Consider the following 27,747-nt stretch of genomic DNA (forward strand, 5'->3'; position numbering starts at 1 on the left):
CCTGTGACAGAGTCAGCAGCAGTAAGGGGGACTCGCGAAGCGCCGGCATTGCCAAAAATCACAAATCGAAAAACACCAGGGGGGGTGGGGTTTTTGGAACAGTGACGAGGCCCTGCAGGGGGTCTTGCGCGATCCGTCGGCAGCCGCGCGATAAGTCCTTACTGCTGCTGTGTTGGGTACCGTAAATGGAGGTTAAGATATTCCTTAGATATAGATGGACACCATCACGAGCATTCGTAATAAAACTGTGCGCCGACTGCGAACTCAGGTGTTGGATCGCCTGGATGCGGACTTTGCCTTCACAACATTTATGGAGGGAGATACAGATGAGACGATGACAGAAGAAAGAGCAGAAAGAATAATTAACTTAATGCCCGAAGGTGAATACCGTTTGGAGTTAACATTTATAAAGTATTTAGACGGTGAGTGGATGATAGAAAAGGGGCGCAATCCTATCAGGGCGTCTGGTAAGAAGGACCTGTTTGTCTTAAACGAAAACACACGCCCGGGAGCATTGGTAGGAATAGATATGCTGTTCTACGAGGTTGCTTACCCGGTTACCGTAGTTATTTATGCTGCTTACGAGATCAAGAAGCCGGATGTTAAAAAGTTGAAGCCAATGCGCCATCCTGGTAACTGCGTAGGAAAGCTGGTTAGAGAGTTCTTTTAGTAGAGTGTACAGAATCCCATTTTCCCGGCAACCACTTTCGGCTACCTTTTTTTGTGTTCCAAAAGATGTGCATTGCTGTCCCAAAAGATGTGCATTGCTGTCCCAAAAGATGTGCATTGCTGTCCCAAAAGATGTGCATTGCTGTCCCGAAAGATGTGCATTGCGTGTCCCATAGAAGAGTGTATGGATTGTCAGTGCCTCAAAAGGTGTCGATCCGGATATCCCCCGTAGAATGTCGACAATAAGGTTAAATCTTTGTTAAGTATGTGTGGAAACTATTTCAAAGAGTGTCTTAGAATGTCGACAATAAGGTTAAATCTTTGTTAAGTATGTGTGGAAACTATTTCAAAGAGTGTCTTAGAATGTCGACAATAAGGTTAAATCTTTGTTAAGTATGTGTGGAAACTATTCCAAAGAGTGTCTATAGAAGGTAGAGGCGATTCGCCTCCCCTTCCAACTTGCGACCAACCAGGACCACATTCGTAGTAGTAGCCAAAAACCTTCTGCTCCTAGATATAGACATGGACTCCCAAAAGAGTATTTCGGTTACATTGCAAGAAATGGGCATACGTGCAAAGAGCAGAGTGTTGGCGCATTTGCTGCTGGACAATGCATGCGACGGGAACTTGCTGCCGGACATATCCAAATGCGACTACCTACGCAACAACGAAGGTACTACCAGTTTGCAGCCGCTGGAAGGATTGCCGCCATTCGTAGACGACATATTCGTATATGGTTTCGTTGCGGAAGAGAATTTGTATGGCAAGAAGCTGCTCTGCAGAAATGCAAAGACAATAGTTGCGCAGATATCTACGGCAGCAACAGTGGCATTTGGTGGGTTTCTGCCCACGAGTATCGTACATACCTGCAAGCAGGGAAAGATCGTAGAAAACATCGTAAAGATAGAAGAGCGCTCCAATGCCAAAGGCAAATGGTATGGAATACACAACACAGATCCTGCTGGATACTTCGTGGCCAAAGTAGACACTTCGGAGCTGCAAATAGAAGATGTCGGGGAAAACGTACGCAAATTCTCCATGGCTTTGTATGGGCAAGGATATGGCATCTACTCCGTGGACTACACACAGGATTTCTCCGGTACTTTGGACAGAGCTGCATTGGTGCGCAGACTGCGGCAAATGGGCTACAAAGAACAAGGAGAAGTTGGTTGGCGCAATGGTACCATTTTGGACAATACGCATGCCGTCGGGAACCATGTTTGTACTTGGATGGAAGACGGAAAGAGAACCAAAATATACAACAAGATAGTGTCGAACTTCGAGGCCGGAGAAGTGCAAAACCCAGTAGGAGCAAAGTTGGCAGAGTACGTGGATTGCCCCAACGACCATTTGCGTAGAACATTCCTACGCCCAGACGTGCAAAAAAGAGGATGCACCAGAGTGGAAATATCCATCTATGGCAAAGATTTCTCCAAAGAACACACCAATGCTATCGTGGAAACACTAGAACCTTTGCAGGACATATTCGTAGTACAGCCACCCAAAAACATGTGGTTGGCACTTGCCGAACATTTGGACAGGTGTTTGTGTATTTGCTGCGAGGAGACGAAAGAAATATTCCTAGCTTGGTACTGTAATTTGGAAACCAGACGCATAGCCGGAGTGCGAGTTCGTGGCAACGACAAATGGGAACGATGTGTACTTTGGACCATAGCAGAGTTTGGCCTGCGCAAATGCCCCATATTTCGCATAGATGTGCTTGGTATGGAACCTGTGGAAATAGCTCCGCTGCGCTGCTACACAAAAAACTCGCCTACGGTATTGGCGGAGTCCAAATTCCCCACCCGAGTGCATACAAATGCCCCTGCCATTGCCACAATGCTGCCTCCGACGGAACACGTAGAGTGGATATGGCGTACGAAGAAGGCGCAAAGAATAGGAGTAGAAAAGAGTCTCTTCGGAATACTGGAAGTACCTACGGACCGCAGGATCTCCTTCCTATCCAAAAGGAAACGACAACAAAGATTGGAAGACATACGAGACGATTTGGAAGGCGACGAGTGGGTAGAAGCCACGCAGAGATACCACGCGGAGCTGTCGGAACAAAAGCAAAACATCCTGCGGCAGAAGGAAGAGGACAGAAAAAGAATAGAAAAAGAATTGGAGAAATACAGGAAAACATTGGATAGGATTTCCAAAAGAACAGACAATCTGCGTAGATTGTTCTTTGGAAAAGAAAGCTCGTTTGGTCCAGAGACGCCCAGAGCCAAAGTGCATAGGATGGACCAAATACCCGCAGGAGACTACAAAATACTAGGATATGCGATCCCCAGAGACTTGGATGCTGGCTGGTCGGCAAGGGGGCACCGAGTAGTATTGCGGAGGAATAGAGAAACGTCTGTGGCATGGGCCACGGAAGCCCTATTGGAGGCATTTGCAGCTGGAAAGTTCGAAGCAAACGGCAACATACGCACTGCCATACCAGGAGAAGAAATATTGCTAGAGTGGAAAAATGGCATAGCAACTGTCTTCGTACCGGAAGGACCAGGCTTGGACACATACCACGAGTTGGCCAGAAAAATAGACCACAAAATGCCGCAGAATCCAGGAAAGCTACTGGAAGTTCCAGCGCCACCGAACAAAGAATGTACGCAGGCTTTGCGCATGCAGCCGGGCGAATACCAATGCTGGCGCTACGCAAAAGCCACATACAGAAAAAAAGAAAGGACAATACTGTTCCTTTCCGAGCTATGTTCGGAGTGCGTATTGGAGGGCTGCACGGTAGAACATGCAACCACTCCGGTCTGGGGACACTTCTTGGACGAGCAAAAGATAGACTGGACATCTCCAGCGCCTTTGTATTGCAAAATAGGCAGAGAAAAGACTACCAAAGCAAAGAAGAAAGACAGAATAGTGCACGTCTCCGCAAAGGGTGTCGATCTGGTAGACGCCCTTTCTACTCCATCTCCGGAATCTTAGAAGGCCTCTGTGGCCGTTCGTAGTAGACAACCTTTTCCACTGGTTGCTGCATGCGCGCCCAAAGCAATGCTCCAATGCCAAAGATGGCAAATACTATATTCCCGGCTATTTGCCAGTCTATCTTCGTGGATATTTCCTCCACTTCGTCCTCTAGGTTTTCCTCGCTGTAGTAGCCATCCTCGTCGCTACCAGGTGGTTGTATCTTGGACGACAGCTCCGCACGAAGCTTTTCTAGATCGTCCACGCGGTCTAGCAATTCTTTTTTTGTGGTTGCAAGTTCGGCCAGCAATTCCTCCTTTGCTTTTCCTAGGTCGTCCAAAACAATGGCAAAAGAATCCTGCACCTCTAGAAAATGCTTCTGCAAATCTGTCGTAGGTGGCGTTTCTGGAATTGCAGGCGTCGCATTGTTTTCCTGCTCTATCCTGCGTATTTTGGGAATACCCACACCATACTTCTTGGCTACCTTTTGTAGCCCCATTCCATTCTTCCTGTCTTCCAAAAGGTCTGCGATCTCCTCTTCGGATAGTATCTTGGGTGTGGCCATATATGTAGGTAGATACGGAACATACCCTATGTTTGTCCATGGAATACCCTATGGATCCATATGGTAGATACCTGTTTGTCCACAGATATAGCATGTATCTGTACATAGCCATAGGCATAGCTGGATACATGCTAGGAAAACAGCGCACGATAGAAATCCTTTTGGATGTGGTAGGTGGCTTGTACAGAGCGCAGGAGACAATAGGCAACATTCGAATTCCGGGCTACGTAGCTGCACCATTGCGCGTGGCCCTACAAAGAAGGTAGAAGGGGCCTCCATTCTCTTCGGGCAAACTATTCCAAAGAGTGTCTTAGAATGTCGACAATAAGGTTAAATCTTTGTTAAGGATACCTGGAAACTATTCCAAAGAGTGTCTCAGAATGTCGACAATAAGGTTAAATCTTTGTTAAGACACTCTTCGGAATAGTTTCCATATATACTTAACAAAGATTTAACCTTATTGTCGACATTCTGAGACACTCTTTTGGAACACACATACGCATCTTTTGGAACATGGATCTACATCTTTTGGGGACACACATACGCATCTTTTGGAACACGCAAAGACACTCTTTTGGACAAAAAAAGGTAGTCGTGTCGAGGCACTGACACTCTTCTATTTTGGGAAGCGTCGCAAACCACGACACAGACATCTTTTGGGACAGCAATGCACATCTTTTGGAACACAAAAAAAGGTAGCCGGCCGGGAAAATGGGATTCTGTACACTCTAACATACTTAACAAAGATTTAACCTTATTGTCGACATTCTAAGACACTCTTTGAAATAGTTTCCACACATACTTAACAAAGATTCAACCTTATTGTCGACATTCTACGGGGGATATCCGGATCGACACCTTTTGAGGCACTGACAATCCATACACTCTTCTATGGGACACGCAATGCACATCTTTCGGGACAGCAATGCACATCTTTTGGGACACGCAATGCACATCTTTCGGGACAGCAATGCACATCTTTTGGGACAGCAATGCACATCTTTTGGAACACAAAAAAAGGTAGCCGAAAGTGGTTGCCGGGAAAATGGGATTCTGTACACTCTACTAAATACTTTATAAATGTTAACTCCAAACGGTATTCACCTTCGGGCATTAAGTTAATTATTCTTTCTGCTCTTTCTTCTGTCATCGTCTCATCTGTATCTCCCTCCATAAATGTTGTGAAGGCAAAGTCCGCATCCAGGCGATCCAACACCTGAGTTCGCAGTCGGCGCACAGTTTTATTACGAATGCTCGTGATGGTGTCCATCTATATCTAAGGAATATCTTAACCTCCATTTACGGTACCCAACACAGCAGCAGTAAGGACTTATCGCGCGGCTGCCGACGGATCGCGCAAGACCCCCTGCAGGGCCTCGTCACTGTTCCAAAAACCCCACCCCCCCCTGGTGTTTTTCGATTTGTGATTTTTGGCAATGCCGGCGCTTCGCGAGTCCCCCTTACTGCTGCTGAGTCAAAAGACACTATTTTGGACAGTAATTATTTAGTCATAAATCTATATTTTTAATTAGGAATGCCTCGTGTACACATAGGAATGTAATTCTTTAGTTAACTGTTTGCGTGGAAAATGCGTAAGCAAGAAATAATTTCCGTACGTAATTACATTACAGTGAGTCATGCCTAGGTTTGGCGCTTGTTTACGTAAGTTCGTGTTTGGGACATCCTGTTTGCGCCTAGGGCGTGCAACATTGCATAGGATGTGTAAGGTCTTAAGAATGCAGGTTTTTCCATAAAAATAGGCCCAAACTAAGCTTAAATCAGTGTAGTAAAAGTTCTTGAAGACGTTGCGTTGTCTACGGATATTTTCACATATCAAGACAAGGAATTCTCTACGATGTAAAGGTATGAATCTTTGAAGCCTTTTACACTTATACCTAGGATAGATTTAGGACAAATCTATGTTAATATCGTTAACTAGTCGTTATATTTTATAGCTTAGATTATTTATATATTTGTTAAGCATTCGTTTCATGTTGTTGTAATGCTAGTCGCATGAGCGCGTAATTTAGTACAAAGTTATTCACGCAGTAGTAATTTAGTAATCACGCTGAGTGTATCTTGTCTTTTAAACTCTTTAAAACGTTTACTATAGGATCGCTACCGCCGTACTCGCTTGTTTAACCTTTTTACTACGATAAATAGCCTTAACTGCGGGATAAAAGACCTTTTCTTTCCAACCTTTAATTTGTTCGCTACTTAAACTCTACACTCAAGGTCATTGTCGCGACCGCGTGTTCAGTAAACCGTGTAATTCTTAGTTTGTCATAAACAAAGGTTAAAATACTTACCTAAAGCCATAGTTAACCTCTAGTCAATTTTTCCTATTGCTTTTTCCATTGGTTTAGTTCATTTTAAACGGTTTACCGACTTGTACATTAAACTTTGCAACCTAGTAATTTTCACTCGCGTATTGTAAACACTGCTAATCAGTATGCAATATTCAAATTACCTGTGACGTAATATACGTATTTCCGTTTTTATTTATATCTAGCAAAACTGTATTTTATTCATAACTTTTAGCTATTTAGATAAGCTACAAATTTATTTTATCTCATTGTAAATATTTTTCTTGTTTTCATTAGAGATATCCTGTAATCTCGTTCCCGTTTTTTTTTTCATGTATTGTAAAGTTGTGTGAATTTTTCAATAAATTCTTTTGTCAAAACCACTTGCAATCTGATTCATAGCTGAGCGCCTTGCCGCCGGTTACATACCAACCCACATAACTGAACAGAGTGAAGTGATTGGTAAAGGCACAGATGATGATCAACAAAGCCACAACAGTCATAATACAAGTTTCAATGCCTATATGAATGGTATAATTTTGAAACGTTGCTGCGCTATATCATTTTATTGTATTTGTTTTTCTGTTTTAAAAGCCTGTAACTATTGGAATTCAGATACATTGGAATCAATTTCTGATCATGGAAACATGTTTTATACTCGGAGCCTCAACAAAGAGTGCCTTACAATCAATGATTTACCAGCAAGCCTTCAGATATATGATGCAGATATAAGTGTTAAAAATAATTTACAAAAACAAGTCAAATTGTGCTGCACATCTGCTACAAGCAAATTAGGACTACAGAAGATAATAACAAATAATACAAAAGGCAATACTGGATTTTTAGCATGGCTGTCCAATTCTTGCATTTGTTGCATTTTTCACCATAAATGCCGGACCACCGACTTTTATCTCATAGTGTTATACAATGGGGAATTTGATATGTTTGAAAAAGTAACCAGTGTATCCACCTTAGTACAGAAAATGATTGGTATAACAACACAAACACTTCAAAATGAGTTAGATTACCATATTTTATTTATATCCTGCTCAACTCAATTATCAAACACTGCAAGACAAGGTATCATAAGGAAACACAAATCAAATGCACAAAAAAAGGTTAATGCTGAGAAACGCAAATTAAGCTATGCAAACATGAATCCTGCCCTTAAGAAACAACGTTTGTCTCAACAAGCAGAACAGCATATGAACACTGCAAAAAGAGAAAAGAACCTTTCACGCCTGAGATCTAACAGTCAAGTAAGATACAACTACCATCTGCTATCAATCGTGAAGCATTTGGATTAGGAAGCGAAAATGCCAAAGCATTAGCCCTACAAAATGCTCAATATTCTTTTATCTTTTTTACCAAGCAAACCGCCTGGCAACAACGGTTCCCGCGAGACCCTCTCATTTTTTCGGGGTTGACCAACATAAACACATCCTCTCCGATTGCGCCCCTTTACTTTCACACTTCTACTACTTTCTCACCTTCTTTGTTTTCGACATAGGTAGCCCGAGTAAACGCCAATAAGGGCGTCTAGTTCAGTCTGTTTTCAGATCTGATACATTTTTTCCTTACTAGTAGCCAATCACAGTGCAGGATTAGTTGCAATAGTTTGGTTTACAGCTATTTCAAACTAAAAGGTTTGTTAAGGTGTTGTTGCATTATTCATACTAAGCTTAGAATGTATTATGTTCAAATGTAAATTATTTAAGCACACAATAAATTGTGCCAGTAAACACAAAGTTTAGGAAAATTTCATATCGTTGTGACCTTTCCCTAATTGTATTCACATCACTATAGTGCAATTTGGACTTGTTATGCAACAAGGAACAACCAACAAATGCTTCACCAACTTTTGTTTTGAAATAGCTGTACACAGATCACTAATAATAGATATTTTGGCAATTTAAACCCACTATGATGGACTCACCAACTATCTGTCTAAAGAACTCGCTGTCCAGAAGGCAAAACCTGATGGACCTCGATCATGCAGCACCATGTTTATCCCTATCCCCACATATAGAGTGGGCTACCTGTGCCCTACCCTACTATCTTACCCTTATCTTGAAGCATCTAAATGTATTACGAGGCTATGCAGGAGAATCTTTTGTTCCAGTTAACAGACAGTTAACATGGCTGCCATGTGTGAAAGGGTCATAACCATGTGATCATGGATAAAAAACACTTCACAGTACAGTCTATCTGGCATTCCAGACTCAGAAGCTCTCTTGCATCAGCACCTCAGAGGTCAAAGGTTTGAGCACAGGAAGCCCAATTGCAAGCTTGGTTTTTGTGCAAGTAAATATGAGGAATTGGGGGAGGGGGGGGGGGGGGGGGTGGGGAGAATGCACAGATAAAGTATAAAATTTAGGGGGCATGTCCGCCCGTGCCTCACCTTCCCTTAAAGAGAAATGGATGATTATAAATCACTTTTTTGGAAAAAAGTTCAAAAATATTTAATTCTTTTTTGTTTTGTCCTATTCTTTGTACTAGAGACAAGTTGTAATAATGCAATTTGCAAAGCCTCTGCACAGCCCTTTTAACAAAAATAGCGATGAAACAGAAAACAATGGTTTAACGTTAATCTGCATGATATTGTAAACATTGCTTGAATGCTTGCTGGGCGGAAGCGTAATAAACCTGAGTGCCACACCTTCTCAAACCACAGGGATCCAGGAAGAAAATGGGGAAAAAATTAGTTGTCGGACTTAGAAAAGTTGGAATCTTTGAGAAAAAATATGATGAATTTCAGAATAATATGTATTCAAATGGTCATTTTGATTTAATGATTTCATGATTTGTCTGCGCATGCCCGCTTTTATGAGTTACTCATGCGTATGCTTGTAAATAAGCCTCTTTGCTTTAGACCTAGACCGTAGACCTACACAAATTTGCACTAGATTGGTACAATTTTGTGAGCTAACTTTTTCACGGATGTATGGTGTACTTTTTAATGATATTTTCGCATCACGGTACAAGTTAATGCTTTGTTTGTGTGGGTTAGCTCCCGTTCTAATCGGCCGAAAGAACCTATTAGATTATAAAACAATAGAATGAGGCAGTAACACAATAGATTCGTTCTATTGTTTACAATCAGATGTCTTTTTTGTTCCGATGACGATTGTAATTACTCAGGGGAATTCTAGGCTCCAATCACTAAATAATTACCCGCAGATGAAGAGTGATTGAGGCGCACAATTCAAACTTTCTGGTCCGAATCACTGTTGAGCGACCTTAAACTGGTTAAACTATTTAGTCAGTCCCTGGTAATTGAAGGTAAGTGTTTAACAAGTAGCGTATATTTGTAGAAACCATTAAATTAGGGGGCTGGTTTAAGCACTACGCTGACAACCATGAACTGTGATTCAAATTTAACGCGCTTATTTACAATTATCATCAAAAGTAGTATTAAATGACAAACTTACCGCTTATTAATCAGTTTAATGTTGGCAGAAATGGTGTTTATGCGCTATAGCTTTCTGTTCCAGAGGATACACACGAACTAGCCCAAAAGTCTCAAAAGCATATTTGATAGTATGTATATATACACTATCAAATATATGGTATGTGCATGGGAATTTTAAACTCGTGAATGATGCGCTTATTTATTTTCCGTCAAATAACAATTATCATGAATGAAGAGAGCCTTTCGAAAAATTATTATTTCATTATCAATACGACACTTCAAATATACATCGCAAGTTAATTCCCGCAAGTTGGCATTGGGCTGAGTATGATATGGTAGACTGCAAACACTTAAGAGTACTAGAGACCTTTGCGGTTGAGCAATTGTTAAAAAAAAGTTAAATCTATTGATCTTTCATTTTGATTTTGAAAAGTTTAAGTTTAAAAGTTTTGCTAGTTATTTTAAAAGACATTATTGGAAGGGAAAATAAATCAAAATCGAAAGTGTCATTATCCTTGTTAATCCTATTTTATACTAAATTCCTATTTACTCTTTATCATCGTACTCGTCGCGCGGGAAAATCCACAGTATAAAAGAGTCTTTGCACCATCACGTGATGGCAGCCATGACAGGAGGCAGGAACAATTGAATCTGGGGGAAAAGGTTCTATTGTTGTGCCTCCTTGTCATGGCTGCCAGCCATCACGTGATGATGCAAAGTAACTGTTATATTGTGGATTTTCCCGCGCGACGAGTACGATAATGTATGATAATGGAGGGTGCAAACAGTTAATGAAAAAGTTCTATTGTTGTGCCTCCTTGTCATGGCTGCCAGCCATCACGTGATTATGCAAAGTAACTGTTATATTGTGGATTTTCCCGCGCGACGAGTACGATAATGTATGATAATGGAGGGTGCAAACAGTTAATGAATGATAAAATCGTCGCGGATGGAAATGTTTAATAAATATATATATATATTTCAATAACTATAAGATTGATCTTTCATTTTCAACAAAAGTTTTGCTAAAAATCATCTGCTAATCCTTAAAATAAATTAATTATTGGAGGGAAAATAAATCAAAACCGAAGGTGTCATAATCCTTGTTAATCCTTGAGTCGATTATTGTGTGGATTTTCCATTGTTTTCTTTTGTTTTATATTGGCTTTTTCAGGTCACTAATGATACAAATTTGCTTCGGTTCACGGGCCAAATAAAATCACTCTTAACCTCTTTTTTTTCCTGTCAACTTCCCCCCCCCCCCCCCCTCTTAGTGTCGTAGGATAAACAATTCGCATTAGGGGACCGAGCGTTTATTATACATGTAGCAGGGGGAGGGGGGTACAGGCTAAAAAACGATTCGTACCCTCTAAATATGTCAAGTAAAAAAATGTACCCCTCTTCATCCTTATTTAGAAAAATATATGTTGTGTTGCTCAGCAGCTCAAATTCAAAGTTACCGAGCTGCATGATAGGATAAAATCTAAGACTTTACTTCCCCCCCCCCCCCCCCCCACCTCCTCCGCTCCCTACCTCCCCCACCCAATATTCTGAAATTGCAAAAATGTACTCCCTCTTTGAAAATTGAACCCCCCTCTAAAATCACCCCCCACCCTCCCTTCCCCCGCGACATAATAAATGATCAGTTTTAGTGTCAGTTTATTGAATTGTAAGTACGGGTGCAATTCAGCGTAAAAATATTCCTTTGTATCAATAAGTCAACATTTCCTGTACCAAGCAATGGAAGAACCGCCGGCGATCATATATAGATCAGCGTCTGGACGATATTTTCATTTTTTCAGAAATCATTCGCTCAACACAGGATCAGCAGGTCGTTTGAGATTTCATCACGTCATATCTTGGTCAAATAAAACGTTATTAACGCGAATCACTCTGTGATTGAAGTCAATTTTCAAGCTAAAGAAACTGATGACTTTTATAACTTTCATCAGGAGAAAGTTACTAAAGATGTGAATTGTGTTTTGCCAAGCAAATTTATCTCGGAAAAAAAATCTAAGCTCTAGGCGGGATTACTAGTAACTTACCCCCCTGCCTACCTATCTTTAAATTATCCTCCCTAAAAAACAGATATTATTATTCGATATTGAATAATATTATTATCGCAACCGGCCACAGGGTGCAAGTTGATATGTTCTTCGATTATCTAAACCTCTTGAGCTTTCTTTTCTGTTCTACTCTATTAAAGAAATCGCGTTAACTGCATTTTAGACCCGGCACAATTTTAGTTGGATATGAAGATGAATTGTGCAGCATAGCATCTATCTGGAAAAATATCGTGATGCCGTTTATATATCTATAAGAAGTAACTCTATCCTGAAATCATTTCCTCTATCTAAAATCATTTTGACGCAAGATATGCGAGAATTAATGATGTTCGTCCATATGAGATAAAATGGCTTGCATGAAAATTACGGGAATAAATAGTTTTCTATGTAGTGTTTAAAAAACGAGTAGGAGTGTTTTATCAGATATAAAAATAACGAATGTTGTTAATCATTTTAAAGCAAAAAGCTGGTGTATTTCAGTATTTCACTGTTTTGGAGGTATAGACCGTTGACGTTTTTGATATTTGACCTTGTTTCTTGATCAGTTATTTTCATCAAGGGCTTTTGAATCAAAATGAAAAAACTAATTCTAATCAGTTTTTATTGGTTTTTTGTTATTTTTTATTTTGATATGACAACTTCTTGCGACCAAATGTATATATGTGTGTCTATTTTTGTCTATGGCTGAATACCATGATAATTCAAGTGTAAGTAGGTGTTGCTAGAACCATAACCTTTACGACAGGTATTTAAAAAGAATGACAGGTAGTTGGCTTTGAATAAATAATGTTTTTCTAAATATCTGAGCCAGTGACACTAAGAAGACCACATGAAGGATGGCCGTAAGGAAGAGCTGTGGAGTACCGTTCTCCATCCAAATGTAACTTTATCTTCCTTTTAATTACTTTTTATCTTACAGAGTTATGAAGAGCCGAAAAAGGTTCTTCAAGAACCGAGTACTGACTGCTATAGTTATCCTAGCTCTATATGTAGTCGTAGCCTCAACATACAGCAGTTTTGCCAATGACAAGACGACAACACAATCCGCAGGTAAGATGAAGGATTAAGTTTGAAGTTTTCGTGAAGTTTGATTGCTCTTGATTTTCTCTCCATTCTTTCCCAATGCTTTCCGAGTGTTTCTTATTCATAAAGCGTCTTCTAAAGACGTCTCTACAAAATATTATGATTTCTGATAAAAATAACAAAAATAATCACTGCAATGTGATCCAGTACTGGTATTACGATCAACTGGGTACGGGCTGGGTACGTCACACTGGGGAATGTCATAACCGATAAGAAAAAGCTAGCCCTAGATATAGCAGAATTTTGTAAAGATTTGTATGTTCGATTTCTTTTTTACATTCCCTTAGAAAGTCAATTCTACTTTTTTTACCCTTCGGACTCAACGTTTTATAACATTGATTCTATTGGTCAACAATGGTAAAAATAGTTAAATCAATTTTCTTGAAAGCTACGGTTTAGCAGTAGCAATTCCAATAAGAGATTCGTTTCAATTTAAAAAAAAGATATCAACTTTATGGCAAACTGGCCCAAGGGTAACTGGTTGTAGGTCACTCTAACCATTAGCTCATACCCTTCTCGCCTTCACAGATACTCGATACACAACTAAGGAATATACACTTTTGCATTCATTCTTTTGATACCAATAATTTCCCAATTCTTTTTTTTTTTTTTAATATGCAAGTTCAGATGGTTAGGTTCACTGCTTAGCAGCGCAATTTCAAGAAGTAACATAGTATCCTCTGAGCAACGTCTAAGTGATTTCCTACTCGTGAGGACGTCTTTGATTCTGGCCTCTGATCAGGAATCAACAGGTGTTAACTTGTTGACAGATCCAATTTTCTTCACCTTATATCTTACCTCAGTTTCAATGGGCTTTCCATTTCCGAAATACTGATACTATAATCAAATATACGAGCCTAATCATTAATGAGCACACAGTGAACAACCAGGGGAGGCCAATTAAGGTTGAGACAGTAAACTCTTGCTTAGATGACATGTTTTACCCGAGTGTCATTTTAAAACTGCTCAAGCGAGAAATTTGATTGCCTGGGTAAGGTATAAAGTTAGCAAGGCATGTCTAAAAATCAGAGCCGTTTACCGTCGATAAATAAAGTTTATTGATTGATATCTTGCTTGTGGGAAAAGAAAATAATTCATTTTAATTCATCTTAATTTAGAAAGGAGTGATGCGGAAGAGTTTCAATTACCCTCGAGGCGACTTCTCGCCCACAAGACACGAAAACTCAACTGTACACCTCCAGCGATTCTAGAGTTTCCGGATGACATGTTCAACCAAAAGCAAAGACAACATGGCGCTGTGTTGGTTAACTTTCTCGTGTCATTTTACATGTTTTGGGCCATTGCAATCGTTTGTGATGACTACTTCGTTCCGTGCTTAGAAATTATCTGTGATCGTCTTGGACTTCAGACAGATGTTGCTGGGGCAACCTTCATGGCGCTTGGAAGCTCTGCGCCGGAATTATTTGCATCTGTTATTGGTAAATAATGCCGGCCCAAAAAATACTATTAACTAAAATAAGCTAGAAATTAAATTTTCTCGTGACTTGAGTATTTTTATTTTCGTATTCCGTTCGACCAAAACTGGTGAAGATGAAATTAGTTAACGCTGCTGCTCATCCAACTAATCGAAAAAAAAAAAAAAAAAAAAAAAAAAATTGACAAAAACTGTCATCCTGCTTTTCAGTAAGAATAAATTATGAAATCTTTCTTACTAGTATTATTAGTTACATGTTGTATTATCTAGGTGTTTTTATCAGAACAATTTGACAAAACTGTCCTGCTTTTCGGTAAGAATGAATAATAAAAATTTTCTTACTAGCATTATTAACGTGTTGTATTTTCTAGGTGTTTTTATCACAAAAGGAGACATTGGTGTCGGCACTATCCTAGGGTCAGCGGTCTTTAACGTGTTGTTCGTGATTGGAGTGTGTGGTATAAGCGCTGGAACGGTAAAAACCTATCTAATATTTATGTCCTAACATTCATGTTACTTATATTCTATCATTATACTACTAGCATTTGACTTGATTCAAAAATTTTTTTCCCCTGATATGACGAGGTTCCTGGGCCTTTATCGACAAACCCAAAAGGGCCTGGGTACAAGGTATCCACATGACTATCACTGAGATTGAAGGGATCTTCAATGAATGTATTTTTGGTATTTTTAGAAGGGAAAGAAGAAAAACTTGAGGACTATTTTTGTTCACAGGTTCTGTATCTTGCTTGGTGGCCTCTTGTGCGGGATAGCTTTTTCTATCTATTAAGCTTGATTGGCCTTATGTTGGTCCTTATGGATAATGTTGTTGTTTGGTAGGTATAAGTATAATTATCATGTCTGTGGCTCAACCCTTTATTTAACAATCATTCAACATTTATTTAACAATTAAGGCTCGCGTCTCGGTAAATATTCTCTGCTATTCACTGAGGCAAATAATCGTTTTAGTATAAATACTCAGGTGATTCTTTCAAAAAAAAGGAAAAGAAGAAGATTAAGACATTTTTTTCCGGTAACATCAACAAAGCGGCTGGCCGCCATTTTGGAATTATCGCTGGAGGTGATTATCGTGGGATAGTGTGAGTTTCTCGACCAATCAGCGCGCGAGATTTTCAATGACCATCTGTGTGTTTTTACTAAACAGTAATAAATACATAATGACCAAAGCTCATGGTGGAACATCTTCGGGAACCCAGGTGTAAAATTCTATCGCTCATTTCTCGCTCCCAGAGCGACAGAACTTTACCCCTGGGTTCCCAAGGATGATAGTGGCCACATGAAAGCGAGGCTACTTTTAACAAGGCCAAGGGAATGCATGAGGCTTGATGGTCGATGTTAATTCTTCTTTGTTAATGTTTTTGGATATTTTTTCGTAAGGTCTGAAGCAACAGCTATGGTTTCTTTCTACTCTGTGTACCTCGTTATCATGTACTTCAATCCTCGCATCGAGGCTTACCTATACAAAGTGACTAAGACCACTACCCCAGAGTATAAATCTGACCTTCACGAACAGCATGCCAAGAATGGCCGGGATAATAAAGGCAACTACATCAAAGTAAAAGAGGATGAAGAAAATGGAGTGGAAGAGAAAGAGAAAAAAGATACGGAGACTGAAGATGGCGATGAGAAAAAGAGTAATATTTCAGGTAATTGCCTATTCTCGTTTTTTTTCTTCGACAATTTCTTTGACAATAAGTTTGTTGTTGTTTTATCATATTGTAGACAGTGGAGAACATCTGGCTCACCATCATGAGTACGAAAAACACGTCCCTCACGAAGTCCCAGACCTCACCCTTGGCTCACCATTCTCTCCACCTAAAGGTGCCTGGAAACGAGTCTGTTGGTTTTTAGGTCTTCCCATCAACATAGCCTACTACTGTTCAATTCCCGATGTCAAGAAAAAATCGTGCGAAAAATGGGTTGGGTTTTCGTTCATCGTGTGCATTGGCTGGATTGGCGTGACGTCATATATGTTAGTCTGGATGGTAACTGTGATTGGCTATACATTTCTCATACCTGACTCTGTTATGGGGTTGTCACTGGTTGCTTTTGGTAGCAGTGTCCCGGATTGTTTATCCAGTCTATTTGTCGCCCGCAAAGGTAAAGTTGCAAAATAGCAAAAAGATAATAAAACTAAGGGGCGTAGCCAGGATTTCCCAACGAAGGAACATAAACACCTCTGCACCTCTGGACTCTTAGAGTAAGAGATCACGTGACCTTACCCCTTAAAACGAGCACTTGTGTCAAAATGAACACCAGTAATAGAAAGAGTATCTCGATATTAATAAGAAGGCTCATACTAAATGTTGACTATAGAAGAAATGCATTCAAATATAAAATTGAATATTTCATAAGGCCGGAATTGTATGGGAGAAATGGTAGGATGGGCAAGCTATAAATGCCTATTCAACATCGCATCCCTCGTTCTTCCACGAGTAAGTTTTTTTTACAACCAACGCGGTGGAGTGTGGACATAAGGTACAAAAATCAACTATTTTGTTAGAGTAAACTAACTTGAAGGCTATGATGTCACATGCAACCTAACAATTAATGAGGTGTGTCTTGCTTGTAGGTGATGGAGATATGGCTGTCTCTCACACTGTAGGAAGCAATGTGTTCGATATTCTTCTGTGTCTTGGCATACCATGGCTCATCAAGACAACTGTCTGGGAATATGATTCATCGGTAGTAATCAACAGCCATGGTTTGCTTATTTCCTGCTTCTTTATTCTTGGTTCTATTGCTGTCACACTCATTATAATATATTACTACAAGTGGACTCTCAACAAGAAAGTTGGTTGGATCTATATGTTCTTTTACTTCGTATTCATGATCATTTCTGTGGTAGTAGAGATGAATGCCTTTGGGAATTTCAACCCTCCAATGTGCATCGTTAACGTCTAAAATATCCACTCTTTTCCGGCACATAAGACAAAGAAAATCAACAAGAGACGAATTTGAGATAATTTTGAAACTTTAAGCTTAAAAGTGGGTGCTTCAAGATGGTTAGGTAATATATAGAAGTCACTGTAGGAAAGGATTTTCTGTAGTCTGAACAAAAATAGCTTTATCAATGGCATCGCACTGAGTATAAAATGGCAACAGTTTAGTCATGAAAGTCTCGTACAACTACGTCAAATTCAATTAATGATACTGCCATGTTACTCATGGTAACAAGCATGGCGTTTCCATGGAGAGGATCAAGTAGTTGATCTAAGCCAATGTTTTTGCATCATATCCATTGAAGTAACACTACTATGACACTCAACGTTTTGGCACAAGAATCAAGAAATTAACGCGAACAATGATTTACTATGCACGCTGAAACAAATCAAAAAGTAAAAAAGTATATAAAAAAAAAGAAACAGCCTTTTTGACAGAACATTTGATGACCGTATATTTATAGTTTTCTTCGTCATATGACATCATGGATGACGTCATATATCCCATGCTAACGTCATATATTACTGACGCACTTCAGAGCACGTCGTGCTTTCTCTCAAGTAAAAAAACGTGCTGCTGCACTGTCATCTTCCTCATGTTTCGCAAAGATGGAGTGGACACATTTGATATGATGCTTTTGAGGAAAGACAGAATGAATTTAAATCAAGATTTATGCAGTGTTGAAACCATGCAGCAGGCAAAGCATCATTATCATCATCATTGTCAATCTTCCCTATCCACTGTTGCAGCAGGCTGGTTGCCCAGGATCGGTATTTCCAACATGAGCAGCAATCTTGTTTTATGCTGTATTTCCTATTGCGACAATACTAAACATTTTACTCAACACTAAGCATTGCTCAAAACCTTATGATCAAAATATTCACTAGTTCCATACTCATAAAATAAGAATAAATAAATAAATCACTTCTATTTAAGTGTCAATATTCTATGCACACAACGCTCAGCTCACATGTTGATTACGGAGGGAATCGAGGAAACGACTCATTCAAATAACAAGTAGTTTAAGAAAAATCCCTTAAACGACCTTTGGAAATCCATAGAAATAAAATAATCAAGACTGAATTATTATCGACGAAATGTATATGGAGGGATATTGTCACGTGGGGAAAGCTAACTCTTATTTCTACTTCTGCTTCTGCTTTTTCTTCTGCTCTTTCTGCCTCTTCTGCTTCTAACTCTCTGCTGCTCTGCGGGCTACACTACTGACTGAACTGCACCTGAGTGAGCTCGTATTTAAGGACTAATGCTAAAGCAATACGTCACATAACTGGTTTTTACTTGGTCAAACTAGATTGAACCAGTTAGGCCACGTATGACGTAAGAGCTTGAAACAGGCGTTGACTTAAGGAAAAAGCCTAGTACGAGCACTTAGTTCCTGAGAGCTGATCCTAAAAATCGGTCGACGGTGCTCGCTAGCTCGACTAATTGAGAACAAATCGTGCTAGAAATATTTCAACGTTTCACATGAAATAATCCTAAGCAAGAGAACAAAAAAAGGCTTAGGAAGTAATTGTTTGTACAGTAAACAACCCTGCTCTTTTCAAGTACGCATGTACAAAGTTGTACTTGATCAAAACCTGTTTTTTACTAGAAAAGTACAGTAGATTTGATGCTGTTGTTTACTACAAAAAGTACTTCTCAAATCAAAATAAAGAAGTTTCACTTAAATTTGTTATTTAAAGAAGGTTTAGCAATTAAGTTTGATGATGATGATTTATGAGTTTATATAGCGCCTTTTCTATATGAAGATAATCAAAGGCGCTTTACATTAAATTTTTATTTCTAGGATGTTTTTTCCTAATAATTTTCCTTGATTACATTTTTTCCTTTTACAATATCTAGTGTTGAGTGTTTGACGTCAAAATATGATACTTTCCATCGCGGAATTTCAAGAAAAAACTTTAACTAGCTATTATTAGAGCCTTAAAGATTATTACACTGAAGTTTCAGTCGAATTAAATTTCGTACGATTTTCGTACTAGTTCCCCCTTTAACTAGAGAAAGACAAAATCAGTCGAAGTGTTCTATTCATACGTACCAAATTATTGCATAAATATTTTCAAATATTTTTCATTGTATAAACTATTACTAGTTATACTACGTAATTAAAACGAATCTCTTGATTTCATTGATTTCAGTGGGTTTTTTTTCTGGTGGAAGGGGTTTTAAATCGTTGCTGACAAGCACGAGCCATTCGGAGGCAAAGAATGTAGTCTTCTTTAATCCTTCCTAAAGTATAATATGCTTTGGGAAGGATTCAAAAGGAGTACATGAGCGGTAAATGAACATTCTTCCCCTCCGAGGTCGTACTTGTCAGCCATGACAGAACAATACTACAGTAGAATACGCCAGCGCTGCTATTAAAAATCATAGCTTCTCTGATCAAAACTAATGGCATTCATATCTATGGGATCCCTGTGTCTTAATGTAAGATGACACCAAATTTAATCCAAACCATTTGCAAGATATATTTTAAAGACGCCAATAATCATAACACAAAGACCGATTTTTCTCCGTTTTTTTGTTGTGAATAGTGCTATGAAATCTAGGAATAAGAGTGTTCCTTGGTACATTATAGCTATAACAAACCAATACTTGTCATGCCAACTTTGAATCACACCATTCAGAATGTATTTTTGGTTCTACCACAGGGAGCCCGGCTTTAGAATTTGTACATGGATTAAAAAAATCAATAAGTGCTTTATTGGGTTTCCTGTGTTTAGAATTTGTTCATGAATAAAAAAAATCAGTAAGTGCTTAATTGGGTTTCCTGTGTTGAGATTTGAAACAAGACGCTGATACGTTGAATTTCCGGTAATCGTACTAGCCAGTAACTTGATAGCAGATTAACGTAAGTAACTCGAGAGCAGCTTATAATTCAAGTTTAACGTATTAGTGTAACGTGCTCTCATTTACTAGGACGTGCGTTACACTGATACGTTACGTTAATCTGCTATCAAGTTACTTCTTCTCTTCAACTCTCTCTGCTTGGTTATGGAGTTGTAATTATTAATATAAATTATAAATACAAACACAAAATAACAAGATACCATGTAAAACATCGTAGAGATCATCAGAGTTGTGAATGCATGTTTGTTTGTTCTAAAGTCAATCATTAACTCACATTTCTGGCGGGCACAGGAAGCCCAAAATTGGCGGGAAAACACTTTGCCTTCAATCAACTACGTACTCTGAACAAAATTTAAAAGTGATCAAACTAAAAACGATCTCCTAATAAGAAAATTAACCAGAAACTTTAGGAAATTGTTGTAGTGATATGTTTTCGTTAGATGTCCTAATCTTACCGCATTACCCCTCCCCTGGGCCCCTGTGAAAAATCCTCGAGTCTGCATAGTTGTGCCTGTGGTGCCCTGCGGTGGTGATTTTGTCAGAGAGGAATTTGTTAGTTAAAGTTTTCCGTCAAGATTATTCAGCTTTGAAAACATGAATCGTTCGCGGAGAGGAATAAATGCTAAGCGACTTCTATCTGTATGCTGCATATTGGTTATTTTGTTTGTCATGGTCGAAGTTTTTGTCTTCATTGATTCAACTCAACGAAGAAGACAAGTTGGTCAAAGTTCAAGGAAACGACTTCTGAATCAAACACCGTTCTTCATGCTCAAGTAAGGGAAAAATAAGAACTGAATACGAACTAAATGAAAGCATCTATGTTAAATTATAAATCCATTCATTTGTATCTTGTTTTTGTGCTTTTAAAACTTAAAAGTTTTTAAAACGGCTTACCTCATTGAACAAAAAACGTTAGAGCTTCATCTTGACATAATTTCAGTTCTTTTCGACGTCTTGTTCGACCGTTTTTGTCCAATTTTCCATTAAAATGTCTTTCATTCATGACCACAGGTTCACCAACATTTTACGAAAATGGTTTATCTTGCTCCACTTGTAGGAAATTATTTGAAAAGAAGCTTGACTTTTCTCTTTTCTATCAGAATATTAAAATCGTCCCGCCATTTTCAACTCCAGCTTCGTCTCAAAACTCAGAAAGCCATTCTAGTGTTTTCTCGAATTCTGATTGGTTGATCCTAACTATTCTTGCTTTTGATTGGTCGTATTTTAGAATAAGGAAAATAGCCTTGTGTGAATGGAAATATATCTCTCTATATTTTTGTTTTTAATCATTTTTTTAGTTAGTTATTTAGTTAGTCATAATTTTATTCATATATTCAGGTATTTATTTGTTTGTCGTTTGTTTTTTTCATCTGGGAGAAGCTATGCTTTTAGTATTTTTTATAATGCCTTTCAATATATCTCTATACGTACTACCTTTCTTCTTTTGCTCGCAGTGAAACAGAGGAGGACAGAGTAATACGACAAGAAGATATGCCAGAAAAACCAACTTCTACAAAGTGTTCTCCCATAAACAAAGTTCTCTTTCTTAAGACTCACAAAACCGGAAGCAGTACCGTTACTAACATTATCAATCGCTATGGCATCAAAAAGGACTTGACTTTTGCTCTACCAAAAAACAAAATATCATTTGGCTGGCCTAAACGGTTGAAAATAGAAACAGTTGTACCGACGTATCACAAACCAGATCTTTTATGCAACCATGCGAGATACAATAGACTTTCCATGCATTTTCTTTTCCCAAAGGAAACCACCGCGTATATAACAATCTTACGCGATCCTGTGGCACAATACGAATCGGTTTTCAATTACATGAAGTTATGGGAAGGGCTGAATATCCCAGGATCGGACAGTATGGAAATACTGGAAAAATATCTTCAAAATGTATCGACATTTCGTTCGGCAAGGATGGATAGCAAGTTGGCTTCTTGTCTGTTGAGAAATCCCATGTTCTTTGATCTTGGTCTTGATTTTGTATACTTCCAAGATATGTCCGCTGTTTGGAAATATATACAGTTTCTTGAGTCCGAATTTACTCTGGTAATGATCATGGAACATTTTGATGAATCGGTCGTTTTGTTGAAAAGACTTCTGTGTTGGGAGTTAGAAGATGTTGTATACTTAAAGCAGAATGAAAGACAGAACAAAGACAAGCGAAATGTTTCAGAAAAACTCAAACAAAATATTCGAAGCTGGAACCAGGCAGATGGAATGCTTTATCAAGCTTTTAATAAAACTCTATGGAAAAAGATAGCCGCTCAGGGACCTGGATTCTACGAAGATTTGGCGCGCTTTCGCAAGCTTCAGAAAGAGTTGTTTGAGAAATGCGTCAAGTCCTCAGCACCAGCCAAGGCATATTCAGGAAAATATGTGAAAGGATATAAACTGAAGGATAACCTGCCTCCTGTGACCAAAAAATATTGTAGTGATATGATCAAAAATGAACTTTCCTTTATGACAGACAATATGGAACGACAAAAGCAGATGCTGAATGTTTACAATGATCAAGGAGATTTTAGTTACTTGTATGATTTGGATAATAACTGGGATAGTGGAAAGGACTTTCTCCATCATCCAGAGCAGTGAGAAGCCAGCACCAAGCATCAACCACAGGTAGCCCAAGGGCTGCATATACGAATATGAAAAAAATGAGGGCTTCATGTGTACATCAATGAACCACAGTTAGCCAAGAGAGGCTGATAAGGCATGCAAACAAATCATCTTTGGGAAGTATCTAGACCACAGTTTGATCCACGGTAACATCTTCAAGGTTTGTCTCTTTTTAGAATATACATTTACTGTGGTTTTCGATATTCTCCGTACTCGGTACAGTGGAACCCCGTTAATCCGGCCACCGAAGGGACATTCAAAAGTGGCCGTTTTAACGGGGCCGTGGCCATATTAAGCGGGCTGTCACTGAAAAATATGTTAAAAACGTGTTTTATTAATCAGTACGAAACTACTAAACAAATTAAGTGCAAACTTCTGATGCTATTGGAGCTCAGTTATAACTCAACTTTAGTAGTTTTTAAAACTTTAAATTATACAGTAGTACAGGACTAGAGTAGAACAGAGAAAACTGAGTACAGTAACAACTACTTTTTAAAATAGGCAGTGACTTTGCTCTGTACAGACGAATGAAGCTTACTTTGAAGCCATACTGACTCGAGGCTGGAGTTATTGCTGCAAAATCTGTGATTCTTTTTTTCATTCGGTTTAACATTCTACAGTAATGCTTTTCAGTGTAGAATCAGAATCAACACAACAACTTCAAACAGAAACACGTACAGCGCGAAAGTAAGCGCTAAAGTATGTCCGCATTTATTTTATAGCGGTATAGTATTAAAACGAGCCATGCCGATAGTCTGTCTTGGGTGATATCCAGCCTCGAGTCAGTATGGCTTCAAGGGAAGCTTCATATTCTCTTGGTACTCAAAGAACCATTTTTCATGGTGTTTACGCTAGATTTTATATAGCAAATGCGGGCGCAGGGCATTTTTGGTTTTATTACAATGTTTTCCAAAACCTAGTTTATATTTTTTTGAAATGTTTATATAGTGTTCTACTTATGTGAAAAAAATCAGACTAAGCAAATTTGAGCAAGATTGGTTTTTTGACATCTCAAATGTAGACTAGCAACTGCGCCCGCATTTGCTATATAAAATTTAGCGTAAACATCATGAAAAATGGTTCTTTGAGTACAAAAACTAGCGAATTCTTCGTAATGAAAACTCTTATCATGTTTTGGGTGTTCTCTAACACCAATAAAATTGTTTTATTGGCTAAAAACAAAGATAAACAAGCCTAAATTTACCTTTGAAAGATCTTCTTGTCAGCCGAACTTCCTCCACAAACGGTCCGCCATTGTTGACAGGCAGAGTCGGTGCCCATGCCCGTTTCAACGCCCTCCCTCCTTCCGCCCTGCGACTAGCTTCCAGACCTAGCGCGTTCATCGATCGCAAGCTGATCGAAATCAATCTTCTCCTGAGTGCTTCCAGCGTTCCCTTTTCTATGCAAATCGCCAAGACCTAAATGACTTTTGATTGTGATGGCTGCTTGTCAACTTAAACATTGCGCTTGATATCAAAAACAAATGACTAGACAAGCGAAACAAATGACTAGACAAGCGAAACAAATGACTAGACATAGAACGCAAGGGTCTTGGTGTAATGAAAATCAACTTGATGTATAAAAAGTACTGCTTGATCATGAAAAAATGCAACTTGAAGTTTTGTCACGTTCGGGCTAGCATAAAATAAATAAAAAAGATCTTAAAAAATAAAATAAAATATCCTTAGTGAGCGGGGCTGATGAATTGAACCGAATCGCTCATTATAAATGCGAGGTCAATATATAGTTATTAGACACCACTCATGCGGGTTATTCTATTTTATTTTATTTATTTTATTTTCATTTTATTTATTTAGTAAAATGGGGGACATTAAACCTGTTGAATTATTCGTATAAGTGTAGGGGAAATTGTCTCCCGGTTCAACAGCCTATCCCGATTTGGAGGCATAATACTAATCTACCGACAATAGCGCAGCGTGCAAATGGCGTCATAAAAACGAGGACAAAGGTGAAACACAGACAAACAAACAGTATAATTTACTTTCAGCAGATAATTTTCAAAGCCGATCGATTATTATTAGTATTATTTATAAAGAGGGCTATAGCAAAAATAAAGTCTTGTGAATAACAACAAAGAAGACCGTGTCAATTGATAAATAACTACACTTAGTTCCCTATGTCCAATATGTCAGTCATAGACAATGTCACCAGATGATGAGCTTTATCCTCAGGAATGTGGGTTCCCCGCTGTGATCTACAGTCTGAACGCTAGCCTCCGTGGCGGCTCCAGGCTATGCGGACACTCCAACCATGAACACAAGGCTTTTTTGATATTTTTTCGCAACTATCCAATCGCAGCTCTCGAGCTCTGTAGAAACAAAGGAATCAAACATTTTTAGCCTCCTGCGCAGCCGCTGTGAGGCGCTTCAGGTTCCCGTTAGACCGCAATTTTAAAATCTTGATTATAATCTGCACTAGTGATCACTGATTGTTTTCAAACTGCACTGGAACCCATTTGATTTCCTATACAAAGTAGATATATTTTGATGAAGTCTCGCTTTCCATAACGTTACCTTAGGCTAGGCCACATATCGCTAATACGCCAGCTGAGTTCGTTGCGTTCCCCCACTGAAAGGGATTGCAGCTCAACTATTGTTTAGCATTTTCGTAACAGGGGCTGAGTACAATGTAGATTTCTCGTGTTTATTGAGCTAGAATCCCAAAATAAGTTCAACTAGTAGCCTTTAAGATCAATTTAAAGAAAAAAGAATTCGTATTCACAGATTCTCTTGGCAGAATCGTGGAAAATGCTAATCAAAATATGATGTTAAATCCTCAATTCTGATTGGTTGACCTTGAGTTTGTTCTGGAAGGTCACTCAGCTGGCGAGTTTGGTTCGATTGACAATTTTATGACAGCAATGAACAACTGAACAACTGAAGTATAATCCTAGAAACCGTCAATCAAACATAATCGGCTAATCTTATGCTGCTTCCTCAACCCGCCCTTAGAGGTACATTGTACCAATTTCCATACTCCATACGAAATTCTACAAATTAAGCCTTGGATTGTTTCTTCAATTTCTCTCGATGGTACTTTGAATAATCAACTTCATTTAACACAAATTTTTGGCAATAATTTTTCAGTGCCTTGGTAACATTTGCTTTTACCTGGTATCCTCGGACATACTTTTTTCTATAAGCAAGTGTCTTTCTAGAGCCTTTTTCTAGACAGACATCTTGGAGTTGCTTTAACTCTGAACGAAATATTTCTAAGTCTTCATAAAAATCCGGTCCCTCTGAATGAATTCTTTTCCAAAGTGTAGCATTAAAGTGAGAGTATAGCATATCATCTGCTTTGTTCCAATCTTCGAATCTTACTTTTCAAGTCGTCAGTGATCACCTCTTTATTCCTTTCTATTTTTAGTCGTTCCATTTGTTTGACGTACAAAATATCTTTCAAATCCCAACAAAATAACCGCTTCATAAGGACAAGGGATTCGTCAAAATGCTCCAAAATCAAGACCAAATCAAACTCGCTATCTAGAAAGTCGATGTAGTTTTTCACGGCTGTGATGTTTTCGTAATACTCCATCTCTAATCCCAGATCAAACGACTGTGGATTCCTAGCTAACGCGGATGCTGTATAAAAGCTTTTCTTTATCAGCTCTCGCAATTTTACCAAAGAAATATTTCGACTTAAAAAACGACCCATTGTCGTACGGCTCTCTTTCTTTAGCCTTAAAACACCATCCAAATTAAAAAAGTAAAAAACAGATTCATAGTTGGATACAGGCTCTCTCAGGAGCGTGATGTACTTAGCTCTTGTTTTGGGCAGTAAAATATTCATAGGTATCTTATTGAAGCGAGCATGGTTACAAAGGATGTTAGGGAAGTTATTTAAGGGTGCAATAAAGTTTAATTGGAACTTGTAAGGCCAGTAGAAGGTGTAGACCTCGTCTTGTGCTGGTATGACCACATTTAATTCTCTACTGTCGGCATATCGATTCATGATGTTCGTGAGTGTACTGCTGCCTGTTTTATGTGTCTTTAGGAACATGATGTCCTTAACTGGTCGAGTACATTGAACCTGAAGGTGGTTGGACAGTAGACCACTGAAAAGAAAGACAATAGAAGGATAGTGACTGAGTAATGGTGGCTGAGGGGAGACGGGGGTTCAAGGTAGAAGCATTAAATGTAAATAGTGGGAAAATTCAGGATTGAAAGAGACGAAGATATGGATAGGATTGAAGGGAACGGTAAGATAAGGGAAGAAAGGAAGAAAAAGGACATCAAGAAATTGAAAGAGAAAAGGTATCAAGGGAAGGGATGGAAAAAGGAGATGGAAAAATATTTTAAGAAAAGTTCAAAAGTCCTATTTAGCATCAAGAAAAACAAAAAGGTAGTAATTTAAAAACCTCCAGTTGATAATCAAGTACCACTCATAATAGTTAATAGAGTATTAAATGTTTTCAATGGATTTTCCTAGCTCTTAAGATGTGTTAATCATATCAATCTCGTTCTAAATGCAGGCACCACTGTGACGCGAAGGGGCCTATTATGTTAAAAAATACTAAGATTTTTACATTTTATTCATTTTAATTGTCCTAAATTAGAATTCTGTGGATAAAATTGGCTAATATATATATATAAAGAGGCAAATAGAGTGATTTTCCTCATAGTGTGAAATAATTAGTATACTAATAGAGCTAGTATACCTTATAAGTTTCCATTGTTTTAATTTATGTCGGTTTGACTTTTATGAACTGAGTACTAGAAAGTGTCTCGAGGCCTGAGAAAAATCCCCCTAATTGCCTTAGCTTCAACACTATTATTTTGTCGAGTGTACTATAAATCTATAGAATCGCA

The 27,747-nt window shown here is 38.6% G+C and overlaps 3 protein-coding genes and 2 long non-coding RNA genes across 5 annotated transcripts; 3 read left to right on the forward strand and 2 right to left on the reverse strand.

The window, feature by feature from the left end:
• The first annotated feature begins 5,635 nt into the window (after positions 1–5,635).
• Positions 5,636–6,842, forward strand: LOC148914216 (uncharacterized). Its single transcript, XR_016119001.1, has 2 exons — positions 5,636–6,016; positions 6,757–6,842. It is a non-coding gene; the product is annotated as an uncharacterized LOC148914216 (long non-coding RNA).
• On the reverse strand, positions 5,654–6,629 carry LOC148914217 (uncharacterized). The gene is made up of 2 exons (XR_016119002.1): positions 6,463–6,629; positions 5,654–6,048 (listed from the first exon to the last, which is right to left on the reverse strand). It is a non-coding gene; the product is annotated as an uncharacterized LOC148914217 (long non-coding RNA).
• Positions 6,843–12,757: 5,915 nt separating the features above from the next.
• Positions 12,758–18,349, forward strand: LOC116299985 (sodium/potassium/calcium exchanger 4). Its single transcript, XM_031708724.2, has 7 exons — positions 12,758–12,987; positions 14,139–14,459; positions 14,827–14,930; positions 15,191–15,291; positions 15,854–16,122; positions 16,199–16,576; positions 17,049–18,349. Exons 1-7 carry the CDS (start codon positions 12,861–12,863, stop codon positions 17,378–17,380), a joined length of 1,632 nt encoding a protein of 543 aa, XP_031564584.2. The 5' UTR covers positions 12,758–12,860; the 3' UTR covers positions 17,381–18,349.
• Positions 18,350–21,686: 3,337 nt separating this feature from the next.
• Positions 21,687–23,092, forward strand: LOC148914218 (galactosylceramide sulfotransferase-like). The gene has a single exon (XM_089025655.1). The coding sequence runs from the start codon at positions 21,782–21,784 to the stop codon at positions 22,892–22,894; it is 1,113 nt and encodes a 370-aa protein (XP_088881781.1). The 5' UTR covers positions 21,687–21,781; the 3' UTR covers positions 22,895–23,092.
• A 1,634-nt stretch (positions 23,093–24,726) lies between these two features.
• Positions 24,727–27,509, reverse strand: LOC116299987 (galactose-3-O-sulfotransferase 3-like). Its single transcript, XM_031708726.2, is given in 2 exon segments — positions 24,727–26,244; positions 26,246–27,509. Coding segments are annotated over 2 exon segments (1,002 nt in total). The 5' UTR covers positions 26,939–27,509; the 3' UTR covers positions 24,727–25,935.
• Between the last annotated feature and the right edge of the window lie 238 nt (positions 27,510–27,747).

The sequence above is a fragment of the Actinia tenebrosa genome, unplaced genomic scaffold, assembly GCF_029948245.1.
Source record: "Actinia tenebrosa isolate PJP-AT-01 unplaced genomic scaffold, QUT_ActTen_1.0 PGA_scaffold0__85_contigs__length_37466705, whole genome shotgun sequence".
Taxonomy (NCBI): Eukaryota; Metazoa; Cnidaria; class Anthozoa; order Actiniaria; family Actiniidae; genus Actinia; species Actinia tenebrosa.

What these genes read in the sequence shown, in the direction of transcription:
- LOC148914218 (XM_089025655.1), top strand. Translation starts at nt 21,782, where the DNA reads ATGCCAGAAAAACCAACTTCTACAAAGTGTTCTCCCATAAACAAAGTT.
- LOC116299985 (XM_031708724.2), top strand. Translation starts at nt 12,861, where the DNA reads ATGAAGAGCCGAAAAAGGTTCTTCAAGAACCGAGTACTGACTGCTATA. An exon ending in GTGGTATAAGCGCTGGAACG is followed by an intron (nt 14,931 to 15,190) that starts GTAAAAACCTAT and finishes TTTTGTTCACAG; the next exon opens with GTTCTGTATCTTGCTTGGTG. An exon ending in ATGGATAATGTTGTTGTTTG is followed by an intron (nt 15,292 to 15,853) that starts GTAGGTATAAGT and finishes TTTTTTCGTAAG; the next exon opens with GTCTGAAGCAACAGCTATGG.